At 37.2% G+C, this 26,150-nt stretch overlaps 1 protein-coding gene across 3 annotated transcripts in view; it reads right to left on the reverse strand.

Moving 5' to 3' along the window:
* The window catches only part of LOC111509109 (hydrocephalus-inducing protein homolog), a 174,776-nt gene that overhangs the window by 36,531 nt on the left and 112,095 nt on the right, over positions 1 to 26,150 (reverse strand). For all 3 annotated transcript variants that reach the window (XM_074171028.1, XM_074171027.1, XM_074171029.1), the window contains 10 exons: positions 26,024 to 26,132; positions 19,800 to 20,103; positions 19,511 to 19,747; positions 17,377 to 17,686; positions 15,649 to 15,797; positions 13,380 to 13,670; positions 12,481 to 12,638; positions 7,014 to 7,200; positions 6,815 to 6,959; positions 1,858 to 2,245 (listed from right to left, as the gene is read on the reverse strand). In XM_074171028.1, coding sequence (XP_074027129.1) covers positions 1,858 to 2,245; positions 6,815 to 6,959; positions 7,014 to 7,200; positions 12,481 to 12,638; positions 13,380 to 13,670; positions 15,649 to 15,797; positions 17,377 to 17,686; positions 19,511 to 19,747; positions 19,800 to 20,103; positions 26,024 to 26,132 — 2,278 coding nt within the window. The remainder of the gene's footprint in view (positions 1 to 1,857; positions 2,246 to 6,814; positions 6,960 to 7,013; positions 7,201 to 12,480; positions 12,639 to 13,379; positions 13,671 to 15,648; positions 15,798 to 17,376; positions 17,687 to 19,510; positions 19,748 to 19,799; positions 20,104 to 26,023; positions 26,133 to 26,150) is intronic.

Here is a 26,150-nt window from a genome sequence, read left to right on the forward strand (position 1 = left end):
TGAAACTTTGCACATATGTTGGAGAGTGTACTAACAAAAAAATAGTTAATCGAATATACAAAGCCCGCGAAATTTGAACATTTAACCTTATTTTTTTATCACACCTCCTACATCCTATCTTTGTACAAAACACCTAGTTGGGGAATAATTTTGGCTTTCATTCCAATTCAAAATTTCGTCGATATAAGGACCAAGTAATCGGAGGTAGGAATAAGGTTGATTTATTAAGAGGTATAGTATTTGATTTTCAAAACAACCCAAAAAATTTGAAAACATTTATGAAATCTTCATTGGAATCGATAGAACGATCAATATAATTTAATGTTTGAAGATGATGAAGAAAAAAATGAAAATTTCTTTGTTTTTTACCACTTTTATTTGTAACTACGTTACTGCAGTTTCGTCCTATACGGACATTCTCAAACTTATACAATAAACTCAGTTTATTGTATAAGTTTACCAGTTTTATTTGTAACTAACGTTACTGCAGTTTCGTCCTATACGGACATTTTCAAACTTATACAATACACTGAGTTTATTGTATAAACTGAGTTTATTGTATAAGTTTGAGAATGTCCGTATAGGACGAAACTGCAGTAACGTTAGTTACAAATAAAAGTGGTAAAAAACATAAAAAAAATCATTTCTCTTTTCATTATGATCTCCTACCACATAGTAACGGTTACATCCATCAATTGTTTGAAGATGATTTCATGCAAATGTTGTCCGCGGCTCCGCTTTAGATGGTCCATGCGGAAGGTCCAATTTTGGCACACTCTCTCTAAGATATCGACCGGTATTTCATGTATAAGTAAGCATGAGTCGTTGTTGGTTTATCCATGTAGACATGAGCCATAACATGACCCCACAAGAAATAATCCAAAGGCATTGAATCACACGATCTAGGCGGCCAATTGACGGGCCCCAAACGTGAGGTAAACTGTTCACCGAAGGCGGCTCTTAATTGGGCCATTGTTTCGCGTGACGTGTGGCATGTGGCACCGTCTTATTGAAATCACATGTCAGGCATGTCCAATTTTTTCATTTTGGGCAACAAAAAGTCGTTAATTACCACACGGTAGCGCTCGCCATTCATAGTAACGTTCCGGCCATTGTCGTCTTTGAAGAAGTACGGCCCGATGATGCCACCGACCCATAATCCAAACCAAACAGTGACTTTTTCGGCATGCATCCGTAGCTCTTGCAATGCTTGTGGCTGGTCTTTACTCCTGATGCGGCAATTTTGCTTGTTAACGTATCCATTCTGCCTCGTCGCTGAACACAATTTTTCGATAAGAATGTGGATCTTTCTCCAACTTTGCCAGCGCCCATTCACCAAATGTGAGACATTGTGAGAGGTCGTGTGACTTCAATTCTGGCACACCATAATAATAATAATGAGGTTTCACACCCAAATCCTTCCGCAAACTTTTCCACGTAGTGGAGTAACAGAGGCCCAATTGGTGCGAACGGCGGCGAATCGACATTTCACGGTCATCACGAACACTGGCGGATACAGCCTCTATATTTTCTTCGGTCCTCACTCTACGTATGCGTGCTGGTGGTTTAATGTCCAATAATGTAAACTGGGTTCGAAATTTAGTCACAAGCTTCCGAATAGCTCCCTTACTGCCCGCATAAATTGGGAAAAATGCACGATGCAGTTTCTTCACCGAGCATGAATTTCAATAATAAAATTCAATAATGTGCAAGTTTTGTTCATTCGTAAGTCGATTCATGATTAAATTATAGACAAAACTGAACAAGTTTGACAATGACACAAGACACGATTCACGCGTGATCTATCAAAAACAGTGTTACCAAAAAGATACCAGCAAAAAATCACTCATTACTCACTTGACAGAAGTTACTCCAATTCCAACGGAAAGCAATTCCACTATTTCAACCTTCTCTTCACCCTGGTTCCCATATATTCCGGTACTGGGTCTCCTTCCAATATATTCCGGCTTGTCGATTTCGAAGTAACACTCCGGCACAAGACTTTCCGCCGTCACTGAAATGTCCATATTCCGAACGTTGGGGTCCAGCGCGGAAATATTGGAAATGAGCCTGAGATAGTATTGCGAAGCCACCAAGGGGGTGAAAACTAAACGGAACGTCTGGGCCCGTGTGATGGGTATAGTGGTTTGTTTCGGAAATATTTCGAATGGTAAAAGGTTGTCCCCCATGAAGGACTCGGAGCTGAATAACGTTGTGGAACTCACAGACGTTTCCAGAGAGGGAACTGAAAATATAAGGGAAAATTAGGTTCACGGAAAATACTGTTGGTATTTTTGCTTGAAATGTCAACTTTTTTCGGCCTGAGAAATTAAAAAAAGGGATTTTTCGTCAATTTAATCAATGGTAATAGATAGTGGAATAATTGTGATACATACATTCAGTGGGCATACTTGAAGATTTGCTGTAAATCAAATTAACAATTTGTTCAGGACAGTCTCGACTCACCTACCCTGTATGTCAAGGGACTGACACCTATCAAAAAACAACTATTCCCCTGGCTAATGCCACGAAGGGCGTTGGATTATATCCGACAAGTGTCAGTGCAGGATTCTGATAGCAATGGATCGAGGGAATCATGTTGACTTACCCAATATAACAGACGCAAATTACACGCTCTCACTTTTTACTATGAAATATTGAAATTCAAAAATGTTGAATATTTATATACTTAGAAAAGTTATATATAGGACAGATGTGCATAACGTTTATCTTCGGAGAAAAAATATGATCCATATTCCTGCACACAATAAAAAATGTATAAAAGGTCATTTACCTACCAGATATCACAGCAATCTCCTGGATGTTCCCGAATTTTCTACATCAATTCACACTTTCAAAAATATTTGTTTGGGGAGCAATGGAACATGATTTTTTTAAGAATGTTCCTTAATTATAGAAAGAGAGAAAGAAAGAAAGAAAGAAAGAAAGAAAGAAAGAAAGAAAGAAAGAAAGAAAGAAAGAAAGAAAGAAAGAAAGAAAGAAAGAAAGAAAGAAAGAAAGAAAGAAAGAAAGAAAAAGAAAGAAAGAAAGAAAGAAAGAAAGAAAGAAAGAAAGAAAGAATGGTATCGAACATGTCAACTTATACTTATAAATATGTAAACAAACAAACATGTAAATATACATTCAATACATATAAACATAGGACCATAAAATACAGATATATATATATATATATACATATATGTATAAATAAAAATGTAAAAACGTATATATATATATATATATATATATATATATATATAAATAGATAAGTACTCTTTGATCATTCCCATATATATATATATATATATATATATATATTATATATATATATATATATATATATATATATATATATATATATATATATATATATATATATATATATATATATATATATATATTATATTTGAGTTCTATTTATATCCTGGTGAAACTAGGACTAGTTTATAAATAAACTAAAATGTTTATTTATTTTTGTTGTGGTTTATGTGGAAGAAATGGTTTTAAGACCTAGCATAATCCATTTATTTACCTAGTTATCTGATCTACTGTGAAATATTTTATGTTATGGTAAATAATAAATCATTATTATTATTATTATTATTTTTGTTTTACCGTAGTATGCGCTGATCAAGCCCTATCCCCCGAAACCCCGGTACATTCGGGCGCGCCATCATTATCAACCAACGACCACTACCCTTACAGTGGGGTAAGTAATTATTGGGTTCGAGAATCATGTGCCCTGAGCAAGCGCTGGCAAGTGAGCCAAGAATGACAGCTGGACATGCTGATAGCAAGTGCATTAGGGTTTCGTACGCCTCGCGGTAGGCCCTGCACCTTGTGTCAGGAACCGCTACACCCATCACGTGAATGCGGTAGACTAGGGTGTTGAAGACACCACTCTGGCAAGACATGATAAACCCCTCAGTTTCCAACTTCAGCCCACTCGACCTGAGGAAAGCGTAAGTCAGGCGCTTTGATAAGCCAAGGTCTTCAATGTTATCGAAGAAGACCCAAACAGTGGCTTATCCTTGTGTTTCCGCAGAAGTGAGGTGAACTCCTCTGCGTCTTTCATATGAGTTTTTTGCTGAACAGGTGCCAACTCGGTGACAGGGTTGTGATCACCTCGCTCAGTGTCGAAAACTAAACCGAGGACATCAGCTGCTCGGGAAGCTACCCCAAAGAGGAATGTTCCAATTCTTGCTCTCTTATGGTCCTGACGACTTTACAGGCTCCATCCAGTATCATTCTGTCATGTAGACACTCCAAGCTCAAAAGTCCATGGCCTCCCTGTTGTCCGGAAGAGTACAACCGTGGAACGGACGATTTGGGATGCAAACTCCTATAGAGTAAGTGATCATGTGCCGTGAGCCAGCGCCGTGAGCCAAGAATGATAGCCTTCTGCATTTGTCCGGCTAAGATTTCTGCCTTATTGCGGCAAGCCAGTATGATTTCAAGATTCGAGAGTAGAGAAGGCATCATTCCACCAGGGACTTCCATAAACAGAAAAACCATCTTGACAGAGTGGCTGGATAGAGTCTGCGGAGTTCGAAGAGAAAATATCGACGTTTTATCCGTTTTTTCTCCTCTTTTCGGACGATATTCTTCTCGCCAGAAGCTGAAAACTTCACGAAAAATATCGTCTTGGTCTGGGGGTCGAGAAGGACTACATCAGGAAGATTACCTTTGCTTTTTCCGGATGCCGTAAGTTATTATGTAACGGTCGTTTGAGTGAGTTGATGTGAGTGTTTCTATGAAAATGGACAGAATCGAGTATCGAGCTGTCATCAAATATTTGTTTTTGAAAGACAATACTCCTACGCAAATCAAAGATGAGTGTATGGGGACTATGTATTATATTTTAGGTACCACAGTGAATTTTCGGGCAGCTGAATTTAAACGCGACCGTGAGAGTTTGGAAGACGATGATCATACGGGACGTTTGAAAACCGCAATTACCGAAGAAAACATCGTTAAAGTTCACCAAAAGGTGCTAGACGACCGCTAAATTAGAGTGAGATATATCAGAGGTTATTAACATACCAGAAGAGCGTGTTTGCCATATACTGGATCGACATTTAGGCATGAGAAAACTGTTCACTAGTTGGGTGTCACGTTTGCTCACGTTGGACCAAAAACGTGTTCGAATGAACATTTCCAACGCTCTGTTTGCGCAGTTTAGGCGCAATAGTTCCGAGTTTTGGCACCGATTAATTACTGTAGATATTCATGCATTCTTTTTGTTCCCTCATCTAAAAGATGAGCTCGGAGGACAGAGATTTTCATCAAACGAAGAGGCAATCACCTTCGTGAACATTTATTTTGCAGAGAAAAACGCTGAGTACCTACTATTTTGACGGGTTACAGAGATGGGAGCATCGCTAGAAGAAGTGTGCAGAGTTAAAAGGAGTAGGTGCCTTATTTAATTAGTTAGTAGTGAAAGCAAACTAGGCAGAGTTTGTAAACTAATTACATTATCAATTCTTGGACAGGTAAATTTTCGAATTTCGGTACGTTAACACATTATCTCCTGTTAGTGTCAGTTTGGTTTCAAAACACCAATACATTGTTGAAGGGGCTCCCGGACAACTGCGTTGGAAGTCTACTACAGATCATAAACAGTTCGTTGGCTCTCAGATACTTTCCCAGAAGGTGGAAGCATGCGATCGTCGTCATGCTCCCGAAACAGGGTCAGAACCTACTGTTCCTACAGAACTATCTCCCGATCAGTCTGCTTTCGTCGGCGGCTGAGCTGGCTGAAAGAGTCGTTTTACAAAGGCTCAATGAAGAAGTTGAGGACTGAAATGTTCTGCCTAAAGAAAAATTCGGATTCAGGAGGGATCACTTCACCGAGCTACAGGCTTTGAGACTTGTCGAAAACACCATTCAAGAGCCTAACCACAATCGTAAAGTTCACGTCGTTATTTTAGACCTCGTGTGGAAGATCCGAGTGAACCCATAAAAAACTCAGGCGATAACCATGGGAAGAACGATATCTTCTCCGGCCAGGAAAGTGAGGGTCTCTGGAAAAGAGATCAACTGGCAAGCGCGGGTAAAGTACCTCGGCCTTCTAATAGACCAGGAACCCGCATATTGTATCCGTTAAAACAAAGATCGAGGGTCGGATAGCTAGTCTGTACCCTCTGATCAGTAGAAAATCTAAAATGATTCTAAAAAACAAAATTACCATCTACACACGATGTTCAAGCCTGTCATCATGTATGTTTCAGGCGTCTGGGGACAAGCGGTTCCGTCTAATATCTCCCTTCTGGAGAGATTACAAAAGAATCTAATACGAATTATTGTGAATACTCCATGGTTCGTGAGGAACTAAGCCATCCGCAGAGATTCGCAGCTGCCTTCCATTCGGAAGTCCATTCTGTCGAGGAATCAGCGAGTTTTTGATTGCGCAGAAACTCACGATCGGTTGTTAGGGAAGCTATAGATTACGCTGTAGACAACCCCTTTCCCCGATATAGAAGGCCTCGACACTCTGTCGAATGAGGCCCCCATGTCCCCCGTTAACAGATGAACAATTTTTCATCCATCTCACCCCAGCCAGGTAGGGGTACACCGTGAAGGGCGGTACTGATGTCTGAGGACATTCATGTTGCCATCCCATCATTAGTTATGACCAATTTCTCCTTCTGACAAACGCCAATTGAAAGGGTAAGGGAGCCAGGCTCCAACCTGACCGAAACCAAGATGGCTATCGATTCGTTGAGATCGGTATTTTCACAGTTCTGAGGGGCGATGAAAGAAATTTCTACGGATTAATTTAACGAGAGAAGTTTCACCCATCGGTACCTACCTGGTGCCAGGAGAGTATCTTTCGTTTCGTTGAAATTGGCGGAAGACACTCTTTTGGGAAATACTATCTCATCACAACTTAGTATCCAATCAATGCGAAACGGTACCGGTCCAGGGTTCGTAACTAGGAAAGTGACTTCGCTCTTCTGAAAGATTCAAAGGCATTAGCAAAGAAATCACCACTCAAATTCCTGACTTACTTGATTGACGTAGGTCTCTGGAAAAATCAACTCTCTGGCGGTACATTCGTAATTTGCATAGTCGGCAATTATAGTGAAAAATATCGGAATAGTTTCCCAAGCATTGGACATAAACTGAATGTCGGGCTCTAATCTATTCATGATGCATTTTGTTTTATCTTTTCGACTTGTGTCTGGAATACTCGCCCTGGAAAAAAATTGTGTCTGAAGTAGTAAAAAAATTCACAAAATGATCATGATCCTGGACTATTAGACATTCGTTGTCGATTACATTGCAGCCCACAGACTACGAAGATACAGCAAATGCGAATGAAAAATTATTCCTTCATTCTTATTGTTTATCAGGACTCTACAGAAAATGTTCGAAGGATTTTCTTAGTAGAAGTCAACATTTATAAAGTAATCATCATCTAAATTAAATTTCAACCTGTCCCTGAGTGGACAGTATTGGACAGCATTGTGAAAGAAGTATCAGGATCGAAATGTTTACTCTTTGATGATAATTTTTAAATTTACCGCGTTTTTGAATCTGAAACTGATTCTTATTTTCCACAAGAAGACCTAAACAAAACATTTCATTGGTTTCTGGCGAATGACACGGACTTTAATATCCACAAATGTGTTGCTATGTTCTTTTCTCGTTCTCATTTTCCCATTATCTTTGATAACAATATGATCAGTTTGTCCTTAAATCAAAATCAGGTTATGAAAAATCTTGGCATTCTTTTGAATAGAGAACTGTCTTTCAAAAACCACATATCCAGAGTGGTGCATTCATGTTACAGATTCCTTGGTTCAATTCTTAGAAATGGCAATGTCTTGAATCTGTTCCAAACAATTTCTTACTTACCAGCGTCTTCAAATTGGATCGTAAAATAGGGAAGTATACTTTTTCCGATATCAGAACCAATCTTTAATTATCTTCAATAGAAAATCGTCTTGTCGATTGTCGATCGTCGAAATGACTTAACACTTTTGTTCAAACGTTTCTCTGGTGGTATCGACTATCCAGACCTTCTGAGTAATATCAGTTTTAAGATTGAGTAAAAAATACTAGAGATGATGAGTTTGCTTTTTCTGAAAATCTTCACCATACAAATCATTCATATACGGTCCACTGTCAAGAGTTCCAAGACTGGCAAACAATTCTGATCTGAACTTTTTTGGTGATTCTGTAAAACATTTGAAACAACACTATCCACTGTCAACCTATACAGGGTGTTCATTAAACACGTAGCAAAAATTTAAGGGACTATTCCTTGGACTAATCTGGAGATTTTACGACCTTCGACCTTCAAAGCCCACTTCAAGGTCACACGTGTATCTTGCCCACTTCAAGGTTACACGTGTCTCGTCGTTGGTAAGTGTTTCGGAGAGTGAGTGGGAAAGTTACACGAGTGACGCAGTTGTTCCCACTCATCCAATTTTGCCGTCATACAGTCAACCAATCAGTAGCTACCGCGCGTACAGCGGGAAATTCAAATCAGTAGATGAACAAAGTGAACACGAGCGCAAAATTCTATATATTTTCTTATGGAGCTGAACTTTTGGAAATTTTCATTACATCCGATCGGAATCTTCTAGAACACCCAACTCGAGGTTGGTGTGTTTTGGAGAGTGGGAGAGAGAGCCCCTGTTGGGACTCCACCTCACCCGTCGGTCCTTCACCCTGAGCCCCCTTGTCACGTACCAGTCATATGGTCCTAGTGGTCATCGACAGCTGAGAGAACTTGAATTAAAGAAGAGATCGGCATGAGATTTGAACCCAGATCGTCGACGTGGTAGGCCCTGTCTTTAGCCACGACACCAACCTAAGATGTTGGAAATGATATTCATTGGAATCACGTAAACGGTAAGAGATAGATAGTTAGTCAAATTGTGACGAAGAAAAATAATTCAGAGGACTGATAAATTATGCATTATAATTTCCAAATTTCTTCTTCTGTGTATCTTGATATCATGCAGATTAATTGAATACCTGTTTATACTTTGTCATCAACTTGGCCCACCTTGCAATTTTGAATTCGAAATACGGATTTGTATTTTTCATAGCAATTTTTGTTCGGCAACTGAATCAACTTCGATATTCCAGGGAGATAGAGGATGATTTGATACATACCTATATAAGTAACGATAGTTTTTTTATACATTTCGTAGCAAAATCATAAACTTTATTGAAATGAATAAAAATACTTTTGCCTAATTGCCACTAGTTAATTTTATTTATACGACCGGTTTCGGGTTTAACCTCATTATCAAGTACCGTCAACCGGGGTTATATCGGATGGCAGGGGTTATATTGGACGATGTGGTTGTATTTCAAATTGAGCGCGCTACAGATGTTGTGTGACAGTTCGGTTACTAAACAAAATATCCCTAGATTAACGGATAACCTATCAGTCGATGTGGTTGTATTTCAAATTGAGCGCGCTACAGATGTTGTGTGACAGTTCGGTTACTAAACAAAATATCCCTAGATTAACGGATAACCTACCAGTCGTACATGTGTTTTGGGATCGATCAGAAAATCAAGGTAAGCTCACAAAAAATTAGTTATTGGAGTCACTTTATTCTTTACAATTTAGACAGCCAAATAGTGTCCTCTGGCGTGTGAACCCTGTGCATGATAGCTACATGGTGCAATGGGATTAATATTTGTTTTTAATCTTATAAAGACCCCCATAACCACAAAGTTTATTTTGCGTCCTTCTTTTTTGCATGAAATCGAAATTAACTGAAAGTGTGTTTTTCAGGGGTAATATCGGATATGCCACAAAAACACCTTCATAAGCTGGGAACGCCTTATTGGCGCAATTATTTCCAAGAAAGCATGGAAAGAGCATCGAAGGCCGTATTAGATGGTGGATATTCATTCAAGCAAGCAGCAGAAATGCACTGGGTACAAAAAAGCACCCTTTACGATATTTACAGAGGTGAGCATTCTGACAAACTCGGGAGGCCCTCAATTTTGTCAGTGACTGAAGAGCGTTGGATAGTAGATGCCATGATTACTGCAGGAAAATTCGGATATCCTTTTGAGAGGCAAACAATCAAGGACAGTAAGGGCGTAAATATACAATGTTTTAACGATAATAGACCTGGTGATGACTGGATTGAACACTTTATGGGGCGACAAGAAGTTATCACTCCGTAATTCTGAAAATATTAAACGAGTGAAAGCTGAAATCACAGAAGACACGATTAAAGAATACTTCAAGCACTTGAACGAGACAATCCAGGAGGTTTCACCTGAAAATATTGTTAATATGGATGAAACAAACCTATCAGATGATCCCGGTAAAAAACTAGTTTTTATTCCTCGCAGAGAGAAGCATGCGCGAAGGATAATGGATTTTTGCAAAATGTCTGTTATGTTAGCTGCGGCTGGAAATGGCACTTGTTCACCTCCATACGTTGTGTACAAAAGTACAAACCTCTACCCAGACAGAACACTAAGTGGATGGTTCGATACTCAATGTTTTGAGGGCTGGTTCCCCAAAACAGCCCTTCCCTATCTGCGACGAAAGCAGGGTAAGAAGGTTCTTATTTGCGACAACCTGGCAAGCCATCTTTCCTACCGCATTATCAAAAGTTGCACAGAAAACAATATTTGGTTTGTTTTTTTGCCGGAGAATTCGACACACCTATGTCAGCCTCTGGACGTTGCACCTCTAAAACGGGTGTGGCGAGAAATTCTGACCGAATGGAAACGGACCCATAAAGGAGTTGTGCCAAAATCTGTATTTCTTTCGCTGCGGAAGAAGCTTCTGGAAAAATCGAAGGATAGCATTTCGAATAATATACGGTCTGGTTTCCGAGCATCCGGCATAATCCCTTTCGACCCAGAACAAGTTTTGGAAAGGATTCGGAAACAACCAGCAGGAGGCACAGATGATGCAATGAGAGCGAAGTGATGAACGCGATTGTTGTTCCTTTGGATCAAACCACGACTGGACCCAAACGTAAGTCGAAGATTAGCGTCCTCGCTGGCAATTCGGTGGGTCTTGAAGACCTATGCGAAGTGAATGATGGTACGTCAACGGTATCTATCTCTCAAGCAGATATCATTGATGAAAACGCATCAACGTCTCAACAAAATGCCAATAATGATACTACAAACTCTGCGATCTTTTTAGAAAACGATAGTGTTAACGACGACTCCTCGTCTAAAGTGTCGGACGATGAATTCTCGTTGGAAATACCTAACGTTAAACTTCCAGTAACCTGTGATACATTACAAGAAGGCTGTTTTGCTATATTTAAGTTTTTGTACAATGAAGGGACCAAGAAAAAAACGACCAAAGAATTCGTTGCGCAAATTAAAATATTGCAAAAAGGTATATTGATGTGAATTGCCTCAGATCCTATAAGGGTCACAAGTATTCCTTTGTTTTTCCGGACGTTGAAGACAAGATCAAGATCAAACTTGAACAGATCCACAGTGTTTCAACTGCACCTAAAATCCATCGCGGTATTTTTGTGTTTGTAGGTCTGCAGTTACAGAGTTAAGGGATCAAGTAGGTATACCTACTTTTTTTATCTAATGTTTGAAGTTTTTCTGTTTTATTTTTTGACGTTCCTACAAGATTTTCTTTTATGAATAAAGACGTTTATTTCCATTATATCGATTTTTACTTTTATTTTTACTACATCACCCTGTATCCTGAACCCTATACACGGTCAAATTTTTTTAAGTGTCCGATGATGGTTTTTAACCTAACCTATACCGGGTACCAGGCTCAACGCGTTCTTTTTCAATGTAAAAATGGAATCGTCCGATATTCCCCCAAAACCGGGGTTATATCAGACGCACTATAAAAAAAATTTGATATAATCAGTTTACAAAATGGAAATGATTTAATTGAAAAATATTGTCTCAGATGATACACTGTTTGGGACCTTTGGTGTAGTAATGAATGGTACTGAAGTCTTATCCCAACACCTAACCGTTATTTTAACACCTCAACACTTGTTTCGATCACCAAGTGATTATCTTCAAGAGGAAGATTAAACAGTTTAATCATTTGGTGATCGAAACACGTGCCGAGGTGTTAATGAAATCGATACCCATTCTCATTGTCGGACTACCACTATTTGTACTAGATTTGAAGAAAGTTATATATTTAATAAATTCAGTTGGCCATGGTTGTGAGAACTCCGATTTTTTTTTGTTTAATTTTTCACCTGAAACTCAGTTTTCAACATGTAGTTGAACACGGCAAATATTTGACTTTTATTGGCTAATTTCTGACATTTTGGACCTCGCATTTTTCGCATGGAGAACTAATTATTTTGGAGATAAAAAATTGTATTCATTAAAAACAAACGTGGACTTTTTAGGGGTCGTTCTCTATCTTGAAATGACGGTATAGTTGAAAAATTAGACAACTGCAATTCAATCAGACCAACGCCTAATAGTCCTGAATTATTCATACAAACTGAACACTTCCTCAGATATTTAACATACCTCAGAACTTCTCTTTTTGCAATAGTTATAGCTTCCTGAAAATATTGAGTTTCGTCTGTATTGTCCCACATGTCGAACTGTTGCCTGTCATCCCAAGATATCTCTTCTAATTCAGTGTTCACATATTCGATAGGAATATACTTACATTCCAATTTGATCTGTTGAAGAAAATCTGTTCAAAATCGTAAAAGGTAAGGTATCTTACGAACGACAACTCGACAAGTCGAAATTTGTTCGAGTTAAGGATAAACGAGATCTCACCTTTTATCGTGTGATTCCTGTCATATATTCATAGATTTAAACATTCAATCATCAACTTGTAAGAATTGATATGAAAAAAAAGTTTGTTAGCAATTGAAAAGATTGTTAATAGATATCTAGAAAGTGCTAACAAAGACTTGGAGACTAGTGTTTTCATCCAAAACTTCTGTAGCTCTTCATAGGGATCGAAAGCTCTTCTTGCGAGTGAAATGAATGTTATTGTTTTCCTCAAACATGATCTATTTGACACTCCCAGTGTATATACGAATACAGGCAGTTTTTTTAAGTGATCTACAGTATCAAGAATAATGCAAAATAGTGATCATTTCTATGGTTCAAAATGGAGCAAGGTAATATTACCTTTCACTGAGAGTAGTGTCTCTTGAAGGTTAGGAAAAAATCCCAAAAATAAAAAAGGTCATTTTCCCAGAGTGAAATATGTATGAGTATTTTCATTTATGCATATTTGCTTTTTTTTCGGGAGGAGGTCCCAACTCATTTTTCGTTCTTTTGAACCCCATTGTTTCATCGCAACGACTCACGAAATATAATTATGAGAAAGTGAAGTACCAAAAAGTATTAGAAAAAATATCTCACAGTAATATGTCTGCAATAAATAGAAATTTTGATTTCCCTACCTTATCTAAACAAATCGGCTTCCTCGTAGATATATTCGCGATTATCTCTTTACAAGAATAAGGCTTCAAGTGGCCAACTCTAGGTACCAACATAAGATTTCCAAGGTTTGTAAATTCGAATTTGTATATATTTTTGGAGGAATTATTTTTGATAGTGAAACATTTCTTCTCCAATCGATTCAATGTGGTATAGCCAAAATCCAGTAAATACGCCACCGAAGAATGATGACAAAATGTCGGTAATGCTCCCAAATGGATGTCGTTATAGTAGCCTTGTCCTCTGACATCAATCTACAAATATAAAAAAGATATTGAATGCATACAAAGTAACAAAATTTTCTTAATCATGCCACATGACAAATTATTGCCTAAAACTTGTGAAAGCATTTTTGCTTTCTTTTCAGTTGTAATTTGTACCGTTCTACCATCTTGTGGAGTTGAACTTGAGTGTATTTGTCACTCACATCGAATAACAGTTCCCCGTCATTTGGTTCTTTTACTGATACCAAAAAATACGAAGCACATAGAAGCTCATGAGTACGATTTTAGCTGGATCACAAAGTTTGAGATGTACGGCAACAGTAAATTACATTGAATTGAAAGGCCAACTGGTTGTCAGCGACTGCTACTCAATTCTATTGGTTACCACTGACATTGAAGGTACAAGTTGAAAATGAAGAGACTAACTGCAATTACTACTGTCTTCTTTGGTAGCAGTGACGCTCCTCCAAGAAAACCCTGAGGCAACCCTTCACAAACTGAAATACAAACAAATTTTCGGAAAAGTTGATACATCACAGTTTCTACTATTTTAATTCATTCTATTCCATTTCATTTTATTTTGTTTTTTCTATTACACTCCTATTCACTTTTAACGTGTACTAGTCTAGAATTAAATTTTTGAAATCGAATTTATTTCTGACCGCATTTAATTGTTTTTTCACTATTATATTATATTGTGATTAGTCCCCCCCCGTGGGTTGGGCTACCTCTCGGGCGCGTCCCCAGGTGGAGGATAGGGGAACGGCTAGGGGACTGGAGGTCCTGTCCGGGAAGCCAATGTGGCCTTACGGACGGGGTCACCGGACTCCTAGTCAATGGCAGAAATAAGTAAGGTGAGGGGAACTAAAACCCCCCAAAAGCCTTTGCAAAACATGCCACCGTGAACCAGCCTATCCAAGCTAAGGTGTAAGGAATCGTGCCGACAGCTGAATAGCCGCAGCAGGGTAATATGCAGTCACGAACGAGCCCCTTGGCTGGGGCGAAACCTCATTGTAATCAGTCTACCTCTGGTAATGTTGGGCTCTGCCAGAGGTGACCAACTCTTCCCTTGATACTCGTGGGAACACACATGATTGAAACAACAGAAACAAAAATCGATTCCGAGGCTGGACATAAGTGCTCACCTCAATCTAAGGCGGTGGCTGGGGATGAACAGAAATGTCCACCCAATCTACCGCTCGGAATGAGGCTGGACATAGCAGATCACCTTCAACAGCAAGGGCACTTCCTGCGGCAGGCGCCAAGAGCTCCGCCATGAATGAAGGCAAGGAACCGGCTGCCCCTGCAGGAAAGCTCCCTCACTTGTGCACCTCCACGGAAGGAACCCCAAGAATTGAAGAAGCCGCGCAACGACAGTAATATCGCTGCACCTTCCAAAACCTTCGCGGGGGGCACCGTGAGACACCTCAAGGTTGCCAAAGAGAGTGTGTGTTCGGCGAGTCCTGGCCTACACCTGCCAATATAAAGGAGCTATCTGCTAGTGACCTGTTCACCTTCCTGGAAAGGACAGGATGGACGACGACCTAAGAGGACAACTCCTCGGGAGGATGTGCAATGGGCCACATGTGACCTAAGTGATGTGAGTTTACACCCACCCTCCCTACTCTAAAGATATAGAGATACAGATAGTTATAGTCCCTAATTATGAGCATTCGATATTCAAGGATCGAGTCTTCTGTCGAATCTATAGATGGAGTCGTCGTAAGGAAAGAAGTCATCACCTTCACTTTCAGGATTGTTCGACACATGAGTCGTTACGCTTAGCACCACTGATGAAACCTTGGCGGATCGAAACAGTGATGTCCGGTGTTCTGTAATTTACTCTATTTACTGTGTACTCTAGGTATTTACACAAAATATATTGAACAATGAACATGTTTCCTTTCTCCCTTGTGTAACCAATAAGGATGTCTTTGTTTTCACTTCTACAGTGTCATTTTATGTTGATTTGACTAACTCGTATTTCAATAAATAACTGATTACTCACATTGATAACCTCGAAAGGATTGTTGACAGTATGTATCTTCAATTTTACGTTTGTGACCAATTCCAATTTTGACCAGAATATAAGATGGAAATTGGCTTTTTGGCAAGGAAGCAAATTAACCATCGTAGATGAGGTGGTTTCTTCGAAATCTGAAAATGAGTTTTTTAAATTAGGTTGTTTCTATCATTTGGCAATGCTAGTATTAATGAACGCCTTGTTCGATGTTTGTTTGCGAAAGTTAGTTCATGTCAAAAATCACCAAAAGTAGATGATTCTCGATTTGAACGATCGACAGATATTGTTAGGTTTCGGAATCTGTTCTTTGCTTTTGCGTAATCCCATCCCATCCCATCCCATCCCATCCCATCCCATCCCATCCCATCCCATCCCATCCCATCCCATCCCATCCCATCCCATCCCATCCCATCCCATCCCATCCCATCCCATCCCATCCCATCCCATCCCATCCCATCCCATCCCATCCCATCCCATCCCATCCCATCCCATCCCATCCCATCCCATCCCATCCCATCCCATCCCATCCCATCCCATCCCATCCCATCCCATCCCATCCCATCCCATCCCATCCCATCCCATCCCATCCCATCCCATCCCATCCCATCCCATCCCATCCCATCCCATCCCATCCCATCCCATCCCATCCCACCCTATCCTATACTATACTATTCTATACTACACTATTCTATACTATACTATACTATCCCATCCTTTCCTATCCTATTCAATTCAATCCAATCCTATACAATCATATCCTATCCTATCCCATCTTATCCTATCCAATTCAATCCTATTCAGTCCTATCCTATCCTATTGTATTCTATCGTATCCTATCCTTTCCTAATATGTCTTATCCTATCCAGTCCTTTCCTATTCTATCCTTCGAATCGTATCATATCGTATCGTAATCTATCATGTGCTATCGCTATCCTTTCCTATCTTATTTTGTCCTATTCTATTATGTCCTAATTTATTCTATTCTATTATGTCCTATATTGTCCTGCCCTATGCTGACCGTTCCTATCCTGTCCCATCCTATCCTATCCTATTCTATCGTATCATACCGTATTCGATCATATCATGTTCTATCCTTTCTTATCCTAGTATGTCCTATTCTATTATGTCCTATGCTATCCTATCCTATCACAACCTATCCTGTGCTATCCTATCCTGTGCTATCCTATCCTATTCTATCCTATCCTACCCTATCCACTCCTATTCTATTCTATCCCATTCTATCGTATCCTATCATATCATTTCCTATCCTATTATGTTCTATCCTATCCTAACCTATGCTATGCTATTCTATCGCATCTCATCGCATCTTATCCTATCCTTCCTATCCTATCCTACTCTGAGCTATCCTATCCTACATTGAAACTATGACATGTTGCGACGTTTCGTCCACAACTGCGGTAGTCATTTTCAGAAAAGATATTTTGATCAAATGGCATATGGTGTTTTATCGATTCGTTATTGTTCTATCAATAACTCTAGACGGGGCGAATAATGAGACTGGTCCAACTTTGTACACAATCAGCTCTTTAATTTATGGATCGTAACATTGAAAATCGAAGTGCAACCCTGACATTGCTAAACAGTGGTTTCCTCAACTCCCAGTGATCACATCAGGAATTTTTTATGTATCTTGGTTTCGAAGATCAATTAGACTATCTACCGATTGGATTTGATGAGAGAATAATTTCTTACCTTTCATTCCATGTAGATTCAATAGATCAGCGCTGTCGCTGCATGGCCTCAGACTGAACGTTTCTCTGTCATTGCCGCACAAATCCATGATAACCTTACAAGGAATGGGGCCGACGTTTTGTATCTCTATTTCACGACTGGCGTTGAGGTCGATATAAGTGGGATCAAAATTCAAAGTGAATCGGTTGTTTTCGTCTACTTTGGGCTTCAGTAGTTGTATTTGAGGAACACAGCTTTGTCCAAATAGTGTTAATGAAAAAATGTTATCGGTGGAGGCGTTGTAGCTTACTTCCAGTTTGTTTTCGAATATCTTGAAAAATAATAATTGGTTTAACCAAATAAGTGATAACTGACTGGAATACTCGCCATAAACATATCTGATAGAAATTTCCGATACTGGATGAAAATCCATGGTGCATTCAAGTAACAGTTTATTGAAAGATTCTCCCTAAACAGTTCACAAAATCGTGTTTAGCAATAGCTTTTCCAAGTGTGTTCGTATTCGGTATAAGCTGTTTTTAATAAATGGGGTCTATTTAATGTGAACCAGTTTGGTTTTCGCAAGGGATTGTCCACAAGTCAAACGATTACACAGTTCCTCAACAACGTGAGGTAGATGAGTGAGTTAGATGAAGGTAAAAAGACGCTTAGGGATTTTCATAGACTTAAGTAAGGCATTTGATCTGGTAGATCACAAAATTCTCCTAATAAAGCTTGAAATTTATGGAATCAGGGAAATAACCCATAAATGGTTTGTAAGTTACTTAGAGGGTAGATACTACAATGTAGAGGTTAGCAGAAAAAATTGTTCCCTCGGGGTTCCTCAGGGTTCTATATTAGGTCCACTCTTATATATAATATATGTAATTATTTTTATAGTGATCAGTTCGTTAAGTATGCTGATGACACATATTTATTGATAACTCAGGAAAATATTAAAGCCACAGTTAATAAAGCATCTGATGAAATAAAAAGAACCCAAAAGTGGTTCTGAGACAATGGTCTCTTGTTAAATGAAAGAAAACCTATGCTTTCACGTTTTAATCATTCAAGAACCACTCCAGATCACAGTTTACTAGTAACGTCAATTAATGGATCAATTCAACAACAAAAGAAGACAAAATTTTTGGGTTTGAGGAAAACAGAAAAAATCAAATGGAACAAGCATATTGATACGATTTGTTAAAAGATATCCTCAATATCTTATTGTATTCAACAACTACGTTGGAATGTAAATAGATAACTCTTATTAATGTACTACCATGCATACTTTCATTGTAACGTTTCCTATGGTATTATACTTACAATTCAAAAAAGAACCATAAGGAATATAGCAGGAGTTACATGTTGCAAACTCATCTTCCAAAATCTCAGAATAGTGACTGTTACAAGTATATACATTTATGAGATATTAAAATATGTAAAATCGCACATAACTAGTTTTCCTACTCTTAATGGTAATAAGAATTATAATACTAGAAATTCCTTACAGTTGGAAGTGCCAACACACATATTAGTTGTATCTGAATCATATCCCAGGCTTATGGCCAATAAATTGTACAAAAAAATATTCGAAGTACAATAAAAAATCTGGCTCTGAAACAGTATATCTATCAAATCAAAGACTTGTTCCTGGATAAATCCTATTATTCTCTCAAAGAATTCATGGATGATAACTTATGACCCTGTACAAGTGTAACATTTTAGGAAGATTTTAATAACGATGCTGTTGCATCAATAGCAGATTATTTTGGTTTTTGACTATTATCTAATATATAAAAATGGATGTTTGTTGGTGGTTGGTTGATAAGTGATAAACTTCTACATCACTCAATCGATCGTGATGAAACTTGACATGTATGAGTAATTTTTCATAGAGAAGGTTTTTAGGCTATCAATTTTTCTGTAACTCGCCACTAGATGGCGCTGTAGAACAATATGTAAATTGTATATTGTGCCTCTAAGTGCACGGGGTTTGTGTTTTTAATTTGGTATATGTACACGTTTTGGCATATTGAATGTCATCTATAGATGATCCAACTGAATAAATATTATTATTATAAAACGAACATATTGGTAATCGAAAAAGGCAGGTAGTAACAAGGTGACCTATAATATTTACAACTATACTAACATTTATAGAATCCGGTTGGAAACTGATCGCAACAGATTCTGTGGTATAAGGTTCAATACTAAAGGAATCCGGAGATACAGAAAAACTGCTTTTGGTTTCCATTACTTTGGCCGAAACATTGGCTATAACTTGTCCTAGATTCTGCAGATAAACTCTCGTTTTATATTTTTCATTAATGCACACATTTCGGAAATAGAGCGCGTTTTCAGATTTCACAAATATACAATGGCCTGCGATCTGAAACACAGTACGTCATTAATTCAGTATCTAAAGTGTATTGATATTTTACATTCTCGGGACATTTGAACTGCTCTAAATCTTCAACTATGAAGTGTTCCTTGAATAGTTTTTGGACGTCGCCGAAATTCAAACTAGGCTCTGAACCTTCTACGTGCAAAGTAATTCGTCTACCGTTGACATCTTCTTTCTGAGGCTCGGACACGAAAATCACTACAGTTTCCTCGTATTGCTTCTGCTTTTGGGGATTGCTTTCGACAGTGATTTGAATCGTTTCGTTTGGTTCCACGGTGCCACTAGACGGAACGATACAGAAGCCTGGTGCTTCAAGTTTGCTAACACTTGTATGTTTTTTCCTAGAGAAAAGATTAGTTCAGTTTCTTCTTCACGTTGATATGTAAGGCGTTCGAACAAAAACTGAATCCTTCATATCTCAGAAACTGACGTGATAAAGTTTCAATGAACACTTAATTGTTTTGATTGAGGTGGTCTAATTTTGATATAAAATTCACCCCTGGTAGCAACAGCTACCCTCCATATCTTTTTTAATGCCTTTCTTCTTTTCCTAAAGATAGTAAGAATGGGATAGGTCCCAGAACGGGTCTCTGGGGTACTACACCCACAAGACTAGGGCATGCTTCCAGTTTAACTTTTTTGTTGGCGACCTGATGATTGAATTTATATCTGTGATACTTTCTTGAATCCTTAGGATTGTTTCCTCAGTAGTATTATCATAATGAACGAAAGTCATTATTATTATATGCTTGACAAAGTAGAAAGCTTTAGAAAAATCGCAGTAGAATCACGTTAAAATGTTACATGAAAAAAGACGTGGTTTTCACTTCAAGCAACAATCTACAGTGAGTTTCAAAAAGTTTGCACTATATGTGAAACTTTCTTATTATCCATTCGTCAGAAAATTTTATTCTGGATAAAAATTGGTGCATTGCGGAAAACTTGGATTTGAGTTGTCAAAATTCTAAATTTTCGAACGGTGTACATTGGAGAACAAAAAATAGAAATTTTAATTAGGATTAAAGTATCTAACTATATAATAACTATAATAATATTTCAATATGAAATTCAGTCCAATTTATTATTCGAACTAGTATATCGATGTTTGTTGGAAAAGGTTTGAATTTTTACTATATAGTTTTTTGGTGCAAAATTGATGTATAAAGTAATGCTAAACAATTAAGTAATACAAATCTGTAAGTTTACGATCACTTTAATCATAGTGTTACCTCACAGGGTAGTTAAACATAAACGAAAACCAAATTACAAAAACTTTCAGAAACACTAATAAAACACTAAATCCTTAAATTTCCACATGCCTTCTTTCCATCGTTAAACATTTTATTGTTCGAGCACAAAATTCTTCATTGAAATTTTCTAAAATAGATTTCGGTACAACACTGCCTAATAACATTTTCTAATCCATGTATATTTTGAATTGGTCTTTCAGCATACACTTTTTCCTTAAAAAAAGTTTTTTTTCCAAACGAAAGTTTGTATTATTAAAACAGTACATATTAAGGTTTTTCGTATATGAATTAGGAATAATTTCTTATTTCACATTGAAAATTCGTCTATGAATTGCTAAAATCACATTACCTTTGACTTTTTGATATTTTAAGGAGTGAAGAATTTTACGTTTCTCAACTGTGAGTGTTAGCATAGTGAAATTTATTACCTAATTAGAGATTTGTCCGTATAAATTTATTCACAATGCCGAGTGCAAATGACAAAATTGAAATAATTCTAATTTATGGTGAAAATAGAACAAATAAAGAAACAGCAGAAATATTTAATCTGCGTAATCTTGTCATTGAATCATACCGATAATTATTATGGACATACATACAGGGTGAAATATCAATTTTGCACCAAAAAACTAGTAAAAATTTAAACCATTTTCAACAAACATCGATATACTAGTTCGAATAATAAATTGGACTTGATTTCGCATTGAAATATTATTATGATAATATGAGGGTATGGCCTAAGGTGTATATGAGATACTAGTACTGTTTATGAGGCTAAAACCATAAAAAAATCTTTTTGTTTTGTTACGTAGGTGGGTGTGATTCTACATTTGAATATTGTTTTCATATTTAAACAACTTTTTCATTTTTAATATTGTTGAAAATAAGAATAGTTTACTTCTGATCAAAATTTCTATTTTTTGTTTTCCCCTGTACACCGTTCAGAAATTTAGAATTTCCACAACCCAAATTCAAGTTTCCTGCAAAGCACCAATTTTGATCGAGAATGAAATTTTCTGAAAATTGGATAATAAAAAAGTTTCCATATGGTGCAATTTTTTTTAAACTCACTGTACATGAAGTTCCGAATATTTCAATAAATTGATGGATGTAGCTCATACTACGTGGTAGGAAATCATAATGAAGAAAAGAGAAATGAAACTTTCTATGTTTTTTACCACTTTTATTTGTAACTAACGTCACTGCAGTTTCGTCCTATACGGACATTTTCAAACTTATACAATAAACTAACAATATGATTCATTGCATTCACCATTATATACCACCCCTGTAGGTACTAATAGAGGTACTTGGCTTGATTGAATACCACAATTTACAGTTCACAATGCGGATCTGCCAATTTAAAAACCGGCGAGTAAACTAAATCGATTTGATCATTTAATAGGTTGCACCCGCAATGTTTATGCTTGTGACTTCCCAAGGAATTGAGTTTATAACCCTTCCTTGCATAGTGCAGAATTTCCGTATCGTTTAGATTCTGAAATTTGTGGTTGCATGCCAAGGAATAGTTTGAAAAAGTCGAATCATTTTTTCCTAGTCTGAAGGACCTTTCATGTTCAGCATTCCGTTTGTGGAAATTTCGGCCACATTGTCCCACATAAACACTATTCCACTCCGGACACTTAAGATTATAAACTCCAGATTTCTCCAACTTGTCCACCTTATCTTTGGCATTGAAAATGAAATTTCATTCCGAATATTTCATTTCTGAGATTCAAATTCAGAGTGCAATTGCATTTTTGGAAAAGTTTTTCTAAACATTTCGAACTGTTGATTCCGATTTCATCAAATTCAGGCTGGTATTTTTCACTACAAGAAATTTTTTGCCATAGTGTGTGTGAGCAAATGCTAAACTCCTGTTAGCAAATGCTAAACTCCAATTGGACCCTGTTATGCTATAAGGAACCAACTGACAAAACATAAATTTGGAGTAAAATTAGAAGTAGTCTGGTGATTATTGAAAATAATATTGTATTCGAAAGAGGATATTTAAAATTGTTCTATTGTTTTTTATTGAATTATAACCTTGTGAAACATACTCTAAACAAATTGAATACAAACTGCAAGAAGAAAAAAAAAATCACTTGGGTCTTTTTTGCAAATATGAATTTTAAAAATTCATTCATCTTCCACTTGAAAATCCAAGTTTGTATTGTAACCTTCTACGTCTTCCTCGATTGTTTTATCGCCTATAAGGTTGAGATAAAACGGATGGTCCGCAGAAGGAATCAAATGCAAATAGCTTTTGATGTCTTGAAGTTTCGCTTCTGCTACTGGTTTACCATTGGGCCATAGCGGAGTCAGATGTCTAGAAAATAATGTTCCTGGTTGCCTTCCTTTTCCTTTTTTGATATTGATCTCTGTATACCTATCGCCATCATCGTATTTCGTTTTTGTAAGTATACTGTAGGATTTTTCTTTCGATATCTTTATTTCTTTCATTTTCAGCCAGTTAATCTTTTCTTTTTCGCAGCTTATTTTTCTATTTGTTACTTGCTTTTCCAATATTTCCGTGCTTACAAAGTCTTCACTCTTCATAGAAATTACTTTGATTGGATTTTTTTTCGGCAGGTTTTCATTACCTCCACGTAGTCTTGGGGAGAGAATAATTTGGGTAGTTTCTTGAGGGTACATTCTACGTCACCAAAATCGCTATCGTTTGGCAAGAAACTGTGCCCCGAAACTAAAAAACGCAATCTGATGGTTTCTAAATGTATGTTTTCGCAATATTGTTCTCAATGTAAAGCATCAAACAAGAACCAACTTCTTGTGACCCTCGACCTACCTGTCCTTCCAGCCACAAGTTGAAAACTGACTTTGAATCCTTTCCCCCATAAATCCCGCAGTTGTAGAGCCACAACTGTCTTTTATAAAATATTATGTTAGTAGTTAGCCGCGGTAAAGGAAGGGTTTTTTCCATGTCATAAGTCAATGTTTCTGTGGCGTCGTTTTCACTTGCATTTTTGAGGTCAATGTTCATCGCGTTCCTAGCTTGTTCTGCTTCTTCTAGATGCATATTGTGCTCTAAACTAACCATCTTTTTCTCATCTCCTTCGGGTAAATTTTTAATTTTGGCGTCATATGCGTCGCACTTGTTACAAGTATCTTTTTTTGGTTTCTTCAATTTTAAATAGAATTCGCCTAAAAACATTTTTATATGAAGCAAAGCTCACTGTGTCCGTATTTTCATTTTTATAAAGTCTATACATTTGTGTAAGTGTTGTTCCTGCAGCCAAAAACTGTTGTTTGTCTTTTTTCCCCTGCAGTAATGAGATATATATCTAGGAAACTTACTGATATGACTAATAACGGCATTTTTTTGGTACATTGACATTTTGTTGTGACCTCCAGATATACCTCGTCGAGCAAGTGTTTCTAATGTTCTTACTTTACGATTTGCAGTATTATTAGTTCATAAAACTTTCTTCTTTCTTCAACAGAAATTCTCTCATGACACTTAATCACACATGAACAAAACCAATCAACAAACTCTTTCGGTTCTACTAATTTTCCTTCAGCTGAATAATATTGCTAATTACTGTTTTTACGTATTTTCCTCTGGTTTCTATTTTGTTGTTCATATTTCCTTTTCCTTCCTTTTTTCGGACGGCCTATACTATCAAGGGTGATGTTATTATCAATATTTTCTGTCATTTCTGATAAGCGTTTGATATTGTGAAGAATTTCCTTCAATATTACTATTCAAACGTTCAATAGTAGTAGGGCTTTCCTGTTTATAATCTGTTTTATTTTTCACATCAGTAACAGGTTCAAAATTTGTGTCCATGAAAAAATTCTCAACATCTTCAAATTAATGGAAATCGTTATTTTCAATACTTTAACATTTCTGAAAAGTTTCTGCCGTTTCTATACTAGGACATTTTTCAATAGGCTTTTTTCCAGTAGTTTCAGTCGTAGTCTCAATATGAGTAGTTATATACTCATTATTGTCATTCGTTACATCTTGTTCTGAGATCTATAAGAACAGAACATTTCAATAAGGAACGAACTGTATCACACAAAAATAGACTTAATAATAGGTATCTGATAAGTAACGGAACTCGAGAATAATATTAAATAACATGAAACTCTCGTTTTCTTCTCAGGTTAACAGTAAAAGGCTCGGAAATAAGCCAAGTTGTAGCAAAGTTTTTTTTTTTAAATTTGAGGTTAGAATAATATAAAATTATATAAACATTATTTCAGTATGTATTACCGTATGTGTATTATCCTCTGACGAAATAGCTAATGCTTTTCCTCTCTCTACCATGAATTTTGTACTTTGGGAGTACATTTTAATTGAAAAACGAATATTTTCCGTCACTAGTTGTCAACAAACAACAAAATGATTTCGATGAAATCTGACAATTGTATTATGCAAAAGGGTTCCAAGCAACGTTGGATCCATTTCCACACAATAGTTCTGTTCAGTATTCCGCAACAAGGCACCAAGTTCACCTGGTTCTGTATTGAAAAATGTGATAAGGACTTCTTACAATTTTCAGTTGGTTCAGACTATAGAACTATAGGTACCGATACACTCCTAACAGTTGGTTCTCTATTGCAAAACTTTAAGAACGATATTTGAGTTCTAAAACACGGCATATCTCATTTTACCTAAAAATGTCAGTTGGTACCTTATTGCATAACGGGGTCCAATTATATTTCGGAATTGACATGCAAGTTTCATCCTTTGATATGGTCTTATCCCAGTTATCTCCATCCACTAGGTATACAGTGTCATCCGCATACGAATTATTAAGATTGCCGTGCTGCCGTGATATGTTCTTAACACTTGTATTTGTAACTAACGTTACTGCAGTACAATTATTTAAAAAAAAACAGCGGTAATACGAAAACATCCGAATGATGTATCACTTGACTCCCCATGATATTGCAAAAATTGACGTGTTCTTTGAAACTTTTAATCATACGCCCGTTTCTGAGTTATTTGTCGTCGTGGGATTGCCGTGAATACGGAAGAACTTACTCTTTTGATTTATCCTTACTCTTTCCACTCCCAGTATCAGTTTTTTTGCTGCTAGACGTTTTTTTACTGGTACTGCTTTCAGATTTCAATTTCTTACTCTGAGACTTTACTAAAACAAAAAGAAATG

The sequence above is a fragment of the Leptinotarsa decemlineata genome, unplaced genomic scaffold (genome assembly GCF_025532065.1).
Source record: "Leptinotarsa decemlineata unplaced genomic scaffold, Ldec_3_MD MMD2_tig00000008_RagTag_RagTag, whole genome shotgun sequence".
Classification (NCBI taxonomy): domain Eukaryota; kingdom Metazoa; phylum Arthropoda; class Insecta; order Coleoptera; family Chrysomelidae; genus Leptinotarsa; species Leptinotarsa decemlineata.